This window comes from Pocillopora verrucosa, chromosome 12 (genome assembly GCF_036669915.1).
Source record: "Pocillopora verrucosa isolate sample1 chromosome 12, ASM3666991v2, whole genome shotgun sequence".
Taxonomy (NCBI): Eukaryota; Metazoa; Cnidaria; class Anthozoa; order Scleractinia; family Pocilloporidae; genus Pocillopora; species Pocillopora verrucosa.
In genome coordinates, this window is record NC_089323.1 from 12,657,347 (window position 1) to 12,670,009 (window position 12,663).

Genomic DNA, 12,663 nt, shown 5'->3' on the forward strand with positions numbered 1-12,663 from the left:
AGTGACATATTATCCAATTACTACTCTAAGATATTTAAAGATAGGAATTATTTAACAATTGGAATTATCTTCATTTAGCCTTGTTTTGTGACTTTAAGACTCATTGCTTGTACTATTCAACTCAGAGCGGCCGATGAGACAAATCGCGCGTCAAGACTTTCTTGCCAACCATTTTCAGTTTGTTGAAAGAAATGAACTAATCCTTGGGCATCTGTGGGGTTTATAATAAGACAATTATTCATCTCAATGTCGGTGAAATGGTGAATTTTTAACCCCTTCAGTATATAAAAGATTATGATTTTCGCGCGATTCCATCGGCTACTTTACATCACATGATGCAAAATCGTTAGACATTCATCACGCAAGGATCCTTGACTACGTCGATATTTGTCCTCCGATTTCATCCAACTCAAGATTTTCACTTTTCGTCTTCATTACTTTGCATGATAGAAAAAACTTACTAATTTTCTTGATTCCAGCGATAGTGATATGAAAATTTATGGGAAGGTTATGAAATAAATAAACTCCTTTCTGGCTGGCGGATATGTCGGTGATATGTCAGCTTCACTTCTCGGCCAAACATTCATATCTCAGACAATATATCTCTGCCGTGGACATTGACAGCCGACATACCAGCCGCCTTAACGAGTCTATTTACTAATTAACACCACATTGAGCATCCGATCACAAATGCCATCATTTGTATCCTGTCTAAACACTATACGCTGTTTAAAGGTTGACCCGAATAATTTGTTGCTATCCAGTTATTATTTGCGACTTTCCCTGCCACGAAACTGCTATGTCCGTTCCAAAAAAACCTCAATTTCCTCTGTTAACATTTAAGAATGGAAAGTTAAATCTTTTGATATATTTTGCACGATTCTGTCCTCTTTTGAAGCATTCATGGACGTAGTTTACCAAAGACTAACTGAAACAGCAACCGATTCGATCGATCAATTTGATTAGTGCTGTCTCTGGTGATAACGGATGTACTTGACTATCACGACTTGGAAAGGCATAGGGGCATAAAACACATTTTGCACGCTGCTCCGTCAGTTTCTTTCAGAAAAGCTCAGCAGAGGGTTGAGTCCAATCATTTTTGACAAAATCCTGCAACCATGCAATATCTGTAGAGTTGCTCAACTTTCTTTTCGGTCGTCATCAAAGAGATTATCTTTTAGCAGCGTTTCTAAGTAACACTGCATAAACGCCAAAAGAAGTACACTGAGAGGTATTCGACAGGAAATAGCTTTGTTAAATCTGGCTGTCTGGTATACAATCCGGCAGTGTATAGAAACTCTCGTCAAAACTCGGGGATTAGATCTAATGCTTACTTTCTCAAATTTTGACCTTTTTTCATGTTATTTCATGCTAAACCTTATTAAGTTGAAGAGGCTGAGAGCTGTACCAACTGTTAACCCAAGGGGCTCCATTTGCGACTCCAACCAACAACAAGAACCTTTGGAAAGCCGAAGGCAAGGAACAGAAATCAAACTCCAGACGTTTCGGAGTGTTTTTAGATTGTGGTTTCATAAAATAAAGAACAGTCAAGGTTGTTAAACAGACGCTCGTGGTATCCTCTTACTTTCTATTCTGGCCTTCATCTTGCCACCAAAAATATGACAATGGCTACGACTCTGGAATCGTTTTGGGACGGGAACGGCCGTTGAAAAAAGGGGCTTTAAGCACCTTTCATTGGCAAAGCACTTTAGTTTTACCTTTAATTTACATGAAATTATTGTATTTTTTAAGTAGGAGCTATTAGTCCGGGTTTACCTCAACTCAGGGAGACAATCTTATGCATCACGTAAAACGCGCCGCTAAACCCAGGCCTTTGAATAACAGTTTTCAAAAATATGACTTCAGTAGGGCATTTCTCAAGAGAACCAAATCAGCCTGAGTCCATGGTGTAGTGCAGCCGTTCCTTGCAATTTGTGTTATCAACTGCATTTGTCGAGCTTGCCTTTGGAAGTATTTGAACTTAAGTTCGAGCTTCCAGTATGCAGTGAAATAAACAGTAAATAACCCAAACAAAGGGAAGTCTCAAATACAAACTCAGTTGAAAAAAGTGACATTAAATCCAGACTTATCACTATCCATGAACATTTCCTTGTCATCCTTCTATATCTTGATCAATTAATCACCCCTCGCAATTCTGTTCCCTGCGATCGACCAGGTTTTCGAATAGTTGTTAGTGTTTGCTATAATACTAATAATAACAAACCACATCAGTTAAAATTAGGTGCAAATTTCAAAAACTTTAAAACGGAAAAACCTATATCTGAGAAAAGGAAGCATAGGATATTAGCAAGTAAGTTTCTCAACACTGTAACTTGTATATTGAACAGTCAGATGTTACATACCTATTCCTTGTCGATTGTCTCTCATTGTGATTCGTCGGTTGTTGTTCGTAGATATTATGGTGGTGGTTTACGGAGTAGATCGCGTGTGGTAGCTCAGAGAACCCATAATGACCGACGGAAAATAACAACTGATGGTCAGCAATAGATATTAAAAGTCACGTAAATGTCATCAACGTTGATAGATTCCTTGTCTTAAAAACAGCAACGTATTATCTTAATAGACGGCTTGCTCTAAATTTTGAATCCGATTTAACAGAGATTTTTAATCCATGGTGAACTAATAGGAATTTTTATAATTCATGTTATAGTTACAAATTCCTTAGTTTCAAAAGATATTGGAAATTTCCACGAATTAAATCTGGACAGCCATGTTGCTAAAGGCAGCTGGCTTTTAATTTGTCCATTGGATCATTTGTGTCTATTGGGTTATTAGTTTCGACTAAATAATTTGTGTCTATTAGATTATTTGTGTCTGTTGGATCATTTGTCTCTATTGAAGCATTTGTGTTCATTTGATAATTCGTGTCTGTTGCATAATTTGTGTCTGTTAGATCATTTGTGTCTGTTAGAACATTTCTGTCCATTGAAGCATTTGTGTCTGTTGGATCATTTGTGTCTGTTGGATCATTTATGTCGGTTGGATCATTTGTGTCGGTTGGATCATTTTTGCCCCCAAATGGTTTTGTTAATGTGAAGTATGATGTGTGTGTTTTTGCTTTATTGTATTTACTCAGTATCACGATACCTCCATCTTCTCTCATTTTGACTGAAGTCGTTATCAGTCTCCGTGTTGTTGCATTGATCCTTTAAAGTATCGCTTATACATGTTTTTGGTATTTTTGGTATTTTTCAGAACAGCAACTCTCTAATAGCAGTCTTTTCTTGTCTCATCTGCAGTCAAAATTGCTCGATAAGAATAATTAAGATAACATGCCTAATATTTTTTGGGTTAATTTTCAATATTTATTAGAAAGAATACCTCGGTCCAAATCACATTTCAGTCATCATTTTCCATAACTCTGTTGCCAAATGCCCGGAGACGGGTACGCTTTTCAATGCACTTAATGCCAAGGAGTCAAAATTATTCTATTGCATTTTTTCAAACTTTTTGACAGTATCAAAGATATGTTATTTGATGTCGAAGGATCACAAAAAGTGATGTTCGTTCTCTAGATGAAGAAATGTGCAAGACTAAGCATCGTGGCAACTGTTCAAGGGTGTACATGCTCACTGTATTGGTTCTCTACAATCGTGCGATGATTTGTAATTTGATAAAATCATAGTCATGGTTCCAAATCGCCAAAACCCTGGTCATAATTGTTGAGACTTCTTCCCTATACTTCTTTTCGACGCTTGAAACGAGAAACATTGGGCAGTTGTTCAAACCAAACTAATGCGGAGCTGGATTTTTCAACAAAATTTGGCGAGCGTAGCGGTCGACGAGTCCCAAAAGATTCCAGCAGAAGGAATCCCAAACGTAACTGAATACGTCGCTTGGCTTTCCAAACGGTTGATATTATTTTTTAGCTGTTGATATTTCAGAAGGTATTGTCAAAATATAGTATTTTCATTTTAAAACCGTACAATTTCAGAATTTTAAAAATTTTCAAATCAAATGTGACTGCACTTTTCCTTCCTCATATCAATATCAATACGCTCTTTCGTTTGACATAATTTTTTCAAAGTTCATCCACGGTTTATTACATTTACTGGGCAATGCGATATCTTCATTTGGTCTCGTTTTGATTGAAGTCGGTTTTCATCCTCTGTGTTTTAGCATTTCTTAAACAAAAAAGGCGACACAGCAACTTTTAGAATATTTTGGGAACAGCAGTACTCTGATATTGGTGTCATTTGCATTCAAGTTTCTCGATACGATAGGGTCAGAATTAAAATTATGTAAATAAGTTACCTAATATCTCTTGGGTTAACAAAAACGTATGAGAGAGTTCTGAAAGCTTATTGATTTGTAGTTAGTAGATCTGCGACGGAGTTCCGTTTTCAAGAGCACCGTACCTCATAGAACAGTTTCCTGCATAAATTGCATTTGCATAAATACTTTTTTAAATATTATTTGGATAGAGACCGGAACAGTTCCATGAGACTATTTAAGGGCCAATACTAGAAATGTTGTCTTGTTCAAGTTTCTAACTTGCCGCAAGATTGTATCAGAAGGAATACATCACTCAGAAATCATTACATTTCATAAATTTTGCTAGTCAGGGAATCCAGAACGTGCTCCAAGGCCAGAAGTGAGATATTCAATGACTCCGTTAGATTTACCAGTTTACCGGATTAGCAATATCTTCCCTTGTTTCATCATATTCCCGACACGTAATCTATATTTAGCGATTCACTCCACGAACGAAAGTGTCTTATCAGTTATACACGTAGAGAGAAAACAGTCAGCGCTTCTCGTACTTTGCTTTCTCTGTCACAAACACTTATTCCAGTTGCAACAAATAATCAGACTCTCCTGAAAACTTGTAAAGCTTGAGGTATAAATGATAAAACAGTTTGAAAGAAATATCAACGCATTTGAGCACAATCCAAAAGAGGAGATATTTTCAGACACGATAAAAGTTATTTCGGGCACAATGGGCGATAATAAGACTGACTGAAACCTTGACATTCGTTCATGATGGGCTTACTAAAAATTAATGACAAATACCAGAAATTCTATCGCTTGCTGTAGAAAGATAAAAGTGCGAAAATAAGGCCTTTCACCTGTTTAATTTCAGTCATACATTAATTCGCTTTTTTAAATAATTTTTGTTAATTTTACTGTCACAGAATAGTCTGCCTTATAGCCCGATTGTCCCGAGAACCCTGCATGAAAAGAAACTTTCGAAAATTATAGAAAGCTTTTAAAGTATTTATATTCTAAAAATAACTAAAGTTTTAACATATATGTTTCACTGGGCACATAAAAGCTTCTAAACACAAAACTGACTATGTTTTCTACCAGCCTTTGCATACCACGTACATCCAAACAAACTGGACTGTATCACTCAAGTCCTAGTAAATTTTCGATGTGAAGGAAAACAGCAATGTGACTTTAAGAAAGAAATTTAAGAATGTTCCATTTTTCACTTTCCCTAATCAGCCGTCTCATCACTCTTTAGAACAGTGTGCAGAGAGTTAAGGGTAAACCGAGAATGTATATTCTCTTGTCTGTCAATCAAATTTTCAACCCTTGAACTTTTATGCATGTCGTCCAAGAATTCCGTAAGAGATTGATGTCAACATTTCCTACTTTGGGACATAATTGTTTTGTCATTCTGTTTACACGAAAGTAATTAACAGGAGTTATCTCCCTCGATATGCTGTAAAGACCTTTGAAACATGTTTAGCTGATACTTTTGCGCAAATGAGCGGCTACACCAGGCTCGGAAGGGTACCTCGATACTTTAACGTGTTCGTCAGATCCTCCCTGAAAATATCAAAATTGAAAACCATTGTAGGAGAGCATAGGAGAAGGTCTTCAACAAGAGAATTCCAATGGCAACTCAATCGATAGGTGTTTTATATAGAAGTAGAAATAATGTAAAGCAGTCTTTATTTTTTTCACAAATTATAAACCCACATTTTAAAGATACCTTTTTTTTATCTAATCTTTGATAGCACTGGAATAATAAAGCTTAAAAATCATTAGAAAAATAAAATTTATAGTATTAATAACAAAACATATTTAAACTCTATCTTGTGGCATGTAGCGTTCCATTGTCTATAGAATTCTTCTGAATTAACTCGGTGTACTGAATTTTTTTTTTCCTGATATTATGTTTGGTGACATTTTAGTCGTTTTATTGTAAACAAATCTTACGAAGTCTGCAAATAATGAAACATTTCTGATACCAATAGGCTATGATATATTTTCTATACAACAAAATTGTAGTCGAGTCTATGATGCCGTCATAATCTAATTTGCGCATTCTAAAAAACTGAACCTATTGAAGTGAAGAGATCGAAAAAGTTAATCCAAACAGCGTCAATTAAGCAGATGCACATTTCATATGTGTAGACTTCAAGCCACGTGCATAAATTCTACTGGTCTAATTTTCATTTCAGTTGATGTCGGAGCGCTTGTCTCGGCACTGTGAGAATCTAAGTATCCCCAGTGGATAGCGGCCAAGGTTTCTTTTCCACAACGCGGATAAATACCATTGAGATTTGACAAAACAGCACATTCAGCACTGCTGTTGTCATACCACCAGCCTCCTCCTCTATTTTGAGCACAATCAGCAGGAATCTTATCCCAGGTACCAAAAGCGAGATCTCTGAGAGGACTGAGGGAATCAGAGGAAACATTGGCATCTGTTTCAAAACAGAACAAAAGAAATCCGTATAATTCAAGGGTCCGTAAAATGTTTTTATAGCTTCAAACTTGTTGTTTTCCGCAAAAAAAGAAACAAAACAAAACAAAGGCAAAAGTATATAAATAAATAAAATAACTTTAGTAAGAAGTTTCTCAGGTGGGACTCGCACCAAACTCCCGACCGAGTAAGAAACAATCAGAACGTGCGGGTCTACCTCAGGACTACCCTGTTATTAAATAATACCATTATTCGACCAAGTGGAGTAAAATATCGAGATTGAGATGAGAGAGAATTAGTGTATAAAAATCGACAGATAAATGCTAAAAATCGGTTAACTTACTTATGATATCACCAAGGTATAGCCGGTACTTAGCTGTCTCGGTCCCAATCCCAAACCAGCCATACTCAGGGTGAACAGTTTTGCCAGTTTTTACACCTAGATCTATTCGAAGCTTGTTTTTCGTCTTGTTTCGGGTTAGGCGGTTTATCTTGTCCAGTCCGAGCCAAAATTCACCAACCAAGTTACCAAAGCCATCTTTGTAGTCATCCCAGGTGCGGTTAAAATCGACAGAGCCATCCATTCTCTTCTGGACCACTGTCCATCCCCCACCAGCGGTAGTTTGGTCACAATATACATCAAAGGCGCCTGAACCATCTGGGTCGATTGTGTAGACACCGCTGACCCTTCGACCAGATTTGTACAGCTCAGCGCAATTCTTAGCTATTGAAGATAAAATAAAGATGCTTGGTGTTGTGGGAATTTCTACAACGAGGGGTTGGTATCGATTTGCACCTGATGAAAAATGTCTAAAATTTCTAACTTGGAAAGAAGACGGAACCTACATTTTTCATAGATTTTTTTTTTCTTATTCATCGTATTGAATTAAATGGTATGAGCACAAAAGTATATTAACTTAATCTGTAGACGTACACTGGTTATTAGCGAAAGGAGTGCTACTTGATTGAGTCATTATAGTCAGTATTACATTTTTATCGTTATTTTCTTCATTTCAACAATCACAACATTTAAGTAATTACAACAAAATAGAGAAAAATGGAGATGGGCATAATGAAGCAGGCTAATTAGATACCTTTTACGCTAAATAACATTTTTCCGTACGATAAAACAAAAGCGATTCATATATAAGAGAGGGAATAGGAAGCACACTTCTAACAACATATATATCAATAGTACATGGTCAAAGTTTTTGTTTCTGTGCGTTTGTCAAACGCACACCAACAAAACCGTTCTCTCACATTCTGGAACAAGCTCCTTCATTCCTCGGTTCCTCCCTCCAGAATCGGCTCCGACCCGAACAATATACTGTTTCTTATTCTAATGTTATCGTTTGCTGCTCCTTTCAGAAAAAGTTACTGAAAAAAATTGAAAGTGTTATCCTTTTTTTCCTTTCCATGTGCAGCTACACTGCTGTTTAAAAGGGTATAGTAAAGGATAAGAGCTCCGAACAGAAAACTGTGTACTTTAGAGTTGTAAAATTGGTCCTTTGAAACACAAATTGGATTCACCATTGTGTAGAATAAGTCTCCCGTAATATAAGTAACGATTGAGAGAAGATGGAATAATGAATAGGAATAAGCGAAGGATATCTTACTTACATCTCAACGATGTTCTGTTCTCTGCGAGGATGTTAACCTGAAATCGAACTTGGGTGAGTTCCTTCATTATTTCTTCCAGGCAAACTGCAATGTTCTTTTGGCAATCTATTGGCAATGCACGCATTGGTGGTAGAATTTGGAAAGTCACAAAAAGTGCCAGAAGCAGTAGAGCAGAACCTGAAAGAGAAGTTATTTTGTTGTGTGAAGTTACTTCAGCAGCGATATATTATACTGTCACATTTCAGAATGAATTTCTGACAAAATACAGAAAGAAACTATGGGGTGCTTTCGATTGGGACATCTTGATTTAGTTTATTATATCCGGATTTCAGATTTTGCGACAAAACATGAAATCAAAAACTAGATTTTTAAGCTCAAAAATCCGTTTTTAAGGTGGATTATTATTATTAGTTATCCAACTTGAGATAAATGAGTCATGAATTTCCTTCTTTTGCATTCTTTTAAAAGATGAGTGCTATATTTTAATCCCATAAAGCATTTGTTATTTTAAAATTTTATTTCGAGCTGAACCTGAAGAGAAGAAGTGATTGTGGGGTGTGAAGTCATTCCAGCTTTGATATTCTATGATCAGTACCACGCACATTACAGAATGAAATGAACAACCGACAGAACTTAACAATCTACGGATGCTTTCAATTGGGAAATCGCGATCTAGATTTTGAAATCCGGATTTACAAAAAGTGAAAAGGCAAAAAAAAATTAAGCCTTTATAACAGTATAACACTACTGCCTAAGTAGTGCACATCACTGCGAGGATCACTTTCATTCATGTCTTTATCCGCAGTTCAAATATATGACTTTCATATATTCTTAACCGTCTATTCATCACTTCACGGGTTTATTTAGAACCACCATCATGACCAGCTCCCAGTTGGCTTGTTAGCTCAGTTGGTAGAGCGCTGCACCGGTATCGCAGAGGTCATGGGTTCAAATCCCGTTTTTTCAGGCCTTATTTTCACTACTGCCTAAGTAGCGCATATCACTGCGTGGATCACTTTCATTCATGTCTTTATCCGCAGTTCAAATATATGACTTTCATATATTCTTAACCGTCTAGTCATATGATAGTTGCATTGCTCTACGACGAAAGCTGAAAAAAAGGAAAAAACATCACCAGGCAATAAACAGCGGTATTTCAAGATATAAACAAAATGTAGTTATTTCGAATCCAAGAAAAGATTAAAGCAACAAGAAAGAATACTTTAGAGAGAAACATTGCATAGTCTTTGAGTTCCAGCTCATCGACAAACGAATACGCCATCACTTGTTTTGTTTTGCGAAGCCAAGCGAATGACGTAATCGCAGACAGCCTTCGTTTATAAAAATCTGGAATCAATTTTATGCTCTGAGCGTGCGAATTACGAGTTACCAACTGACCGAGACAAGTATTTGCTTCGAAGTTTAAAACTTCAATCTTATCCGTAGCGGTCAGATTCCCGTTGCTTCTTATGCGTTTTCTATTCCTTAACAAAACTTCTGAACCAAAATGCCAACTGATTCCACGTGGAACGACTTCAATTCAGAGTCAGTGCTACGAGGTACCGATGCTGATCAAGCCAAATCGAGCCTGTTAAATTGTCAATCTTTTAAGTCGGGATTCGGTGACGATAGATTTCCCCTTTTACATCACTTTGGCGATAAGTTTTCGGTCGGGGCGGTCAATTTTCATTCCATTGGGCGATTGATTGTAGGCTACTTGATTGAACAATATATGTGAAGAAACTTTGATAACTCGGAACACTTGTTTGGCCTAACTGAAGGGAAGAGATCCGTCGCCAATTTTACCGGAGACTTGCATCAACAGAATTTGGACATCGATGAACAAGCGGAATTTCTCATGTTTTTTTGCGCTCAGGGAACGTACCATTCATACGCTTCACATGAAATATCAAGATATACGACGGAATTTATCAACGTGGCGGTTTTACGTTTCGCCTTTATCTTTTGAGCCAGATCAACTTTTAAATTTTATGAGAAAAACCGCCGCCAAAATGAGTGCATTACTACTTTGGACAGAAAATAAAAGACGGCAGAGAGCAATATTGAATGAAAGAAGAAGAAGGCGCCTGAAGCCTGCTTCTTTGGCAAGTACACTTTAAATGAATAAAGGAATGGAAAGGACATAAACCTTAGGCCGGACGAAATTCGACGAATCAACTAACTATTTTCATGATACTTGTTATATACAGAAGTAAGAAATTAGGTTTAAATGACATAGACATGCAATAAAAATCCCATATTTGACACATATCAAGCAATGCTTAAGTTTTCGACGAGAGTTTCTTTAGAATGCGAATTGTTTATCAAAGAGCCAGATTTCACATACCCATTCCTTGTTGAATACGTCTCATTGTAATTATTTTGGCGTTGTATGCAGTATCACTCAGAAACGCTGCCAAAAAAATGGATGATGGCAAGGTTTGTCAAAACTGACTGGAATCAACCTTCTGCCGAGTTATATGTAGCTGACAGAGTTACGTGCGCACGTGTCCCAAGCATTAATGCCTCCCAAGTTATGGGAGTCAGGTACTTCCGTTATCGCCAGAGACAACACTAATTGTATTAATTTTTTTTTCCATTCCAGTTATGATGACCCTAAGATCCTGGATGAAATTTCCCTGGATGATTTTTTATTCTTAAACTTAGCTTGGGTGACTGACATTTTGTTGGAGCAGAAACCACTCTCCCGTGGATCATGTACTAATTTGGCATCCTTTATTAACTGGAGAGACTTTAGCTGAGCGATCTTTAGAGCCATGAAACAAAATAAAAATATGATTTTTCCCGTTGTTTAAAATGTCGAGCTCCGTCGGAGTTGCAAAGTACATCATTGCTCCCAAAGTGCAAGTTCGTGAGAACTGCCTATGGTGAAGAGTAAGAATTTGAGATAAGTTATTAATGGGATTCAAGATTAAACGGTGAAAATGTCAGTTAATCCTCAGAGCTATGAAGCAATGCAGAATTACGGTTTTTCCTGTTGGTTAGAATGTTGAGGTTAGTAATTGTTTAGTAAACCATTGACCCCCAGAGGGAAAAAAACAAAAAGATTTTCCCTCGGATGCACAAACAGAAATAAAATTGCAGAGGAAATCAGGTTGCATTGAGAAATTATCTCAGATAGAATTATTTTAATACACAGGAGCAATGAAACTGTGTTATCGTTTAATATTTGGATGGTACTGTTATCATTCTATTTCCGTTCCTTGACCAGGCACTCCTTAATGCAGACCACACGTGCAATTTAATTCAACCAAAGAAGTTACATTCCTTGAACTTTCTTAAATCAATTTTATCATCCATCAATCAAATCATTATCTACCTCGTACAGTTATGGTGCCTACAAATGTTAAAATCATTACAAAAGTAAACAACATTTCTCTCGTAAAGTCTATTATGAGTGTTTATTACAACGTCTCAATCACTTCATTTGCTCTCATATCGATTGAAGCCGTTATCATCATCCGTGTTATAGTTCTGATCTTTTTTTGAGTATCGCGTATACTGCAGATATTTCTGGTATGCTATTTGAGGAACGGCAAGCCGCTCATAATATATTGCGTTCTCTGGTCTTATATGCATTCAAAAGAGCTCCGTGAAAACGGAAATAGAATAATAAGAATAACAGGCCTAACATTCTTCAAGAATATTAGGCATGTTGGTGAGCCAGTGTCAATTTCTTGAGTTCACGATGTGCGATGTGCGGATATTGGATATTCTTTATTAGATCACTTAAATAGAAAGCACGCGTATTAAGGCCACAGACATGATATTCAATGGCTCCTCCCAATTTACATAACAAGAAGTTCAAGTTATTTCACGAGCAAACCTATTTTTACCTATTTTCGCGATGTTTCTAACTCAATAAAATTTTTTTTGGCTTAAGAACTCAAGTGGCTTATCACCTCCAAGCGTGGCGAGAAAACAACGACTCTTCCTATTTCTTTCATTCGATGTCTGTCATAAAGTATTTTGTCTGGTTCAAAGATATTTCTGACTCCCCTGGAAACTAATTTGGATCGAAAGGAAGTGGTCAAATAGTTTTGGTGTGTATTTTTAACGCATTTGGCTACAATACAAACGATCTTTTGAACATTTCTATTTTAGATTAAAGGAAGCCTATTTTTGTGTTCAATACTGCGACACACCATGATCGGTCAGCTGATTCATTGACCGTCGTTTCCTATCAACAATGGACATTCTTGCTTTGACCATTGAAAGTTTAAGGCTCACGTGGATTGAAGCAGAAGACGTTTTTAAACAAGATAAGAGAGAAAAAACCCTAAATCTCCACAACGCAATTGCCCATAAGTTTTGAAAGAGGTTCAAGTTATTCCGATCTTTCC

At 36.8% G+C, this 12,663-nt stretch overlaps 1 protein-coding gene across 1 annotated transcript; it reads right to left on the minus strand.

The window, feature by feature from the left end:
* Nucleotides 1–6,390: 6,390 nt before the first annotated feature.
* Nucleotides 6,391–10,706, minus strand: LOC131783684 (angiopoietin-related protein 7-like). Its single transcript, XM_059100445.2, has 4 exons — nt 10,647–10,706; nt 8,300–8,476; nt 7,023–7,403; nt 6,391–6,680 (listed from the first exon to the last, which is right to left on the minus strand). Exons 1-4 carry the CDS (start codon nt 10,669–10,671, stop codon nt 6,391–6,393), a joined length of 873 nt encoding a protein of 290 aa, XP_058956428.2. The 5' UTR covers nt 10,672–10,706.
* Nucleotides 10,707–12,663: the final 1,957 nt, after the last annotated feature.

Excerpts from the sequence above, each read along its gene's own strand:
- LOC131783684 (XM_059100445.2), bottom strand. The coding sequence starts at position 10,671 with ATGAGACGTATTCAACAAGGAATGG. Across the intron at positions 7,404-8,299 it reads GAACAGAACATCGTTGAGAT|CTAAGAATTGCGCTGAGCTG; the intron begins GTAAGTAAGATA and ends TATCTTCAATAG. Across the intron at positions 6,681-7,022 it reads ATACCTTGGTGATATCATAA|ATGCCAATGTTTCCTCTGAT; the intron begins GTAAGTTAACCG and ends GTTTTGAAACAG.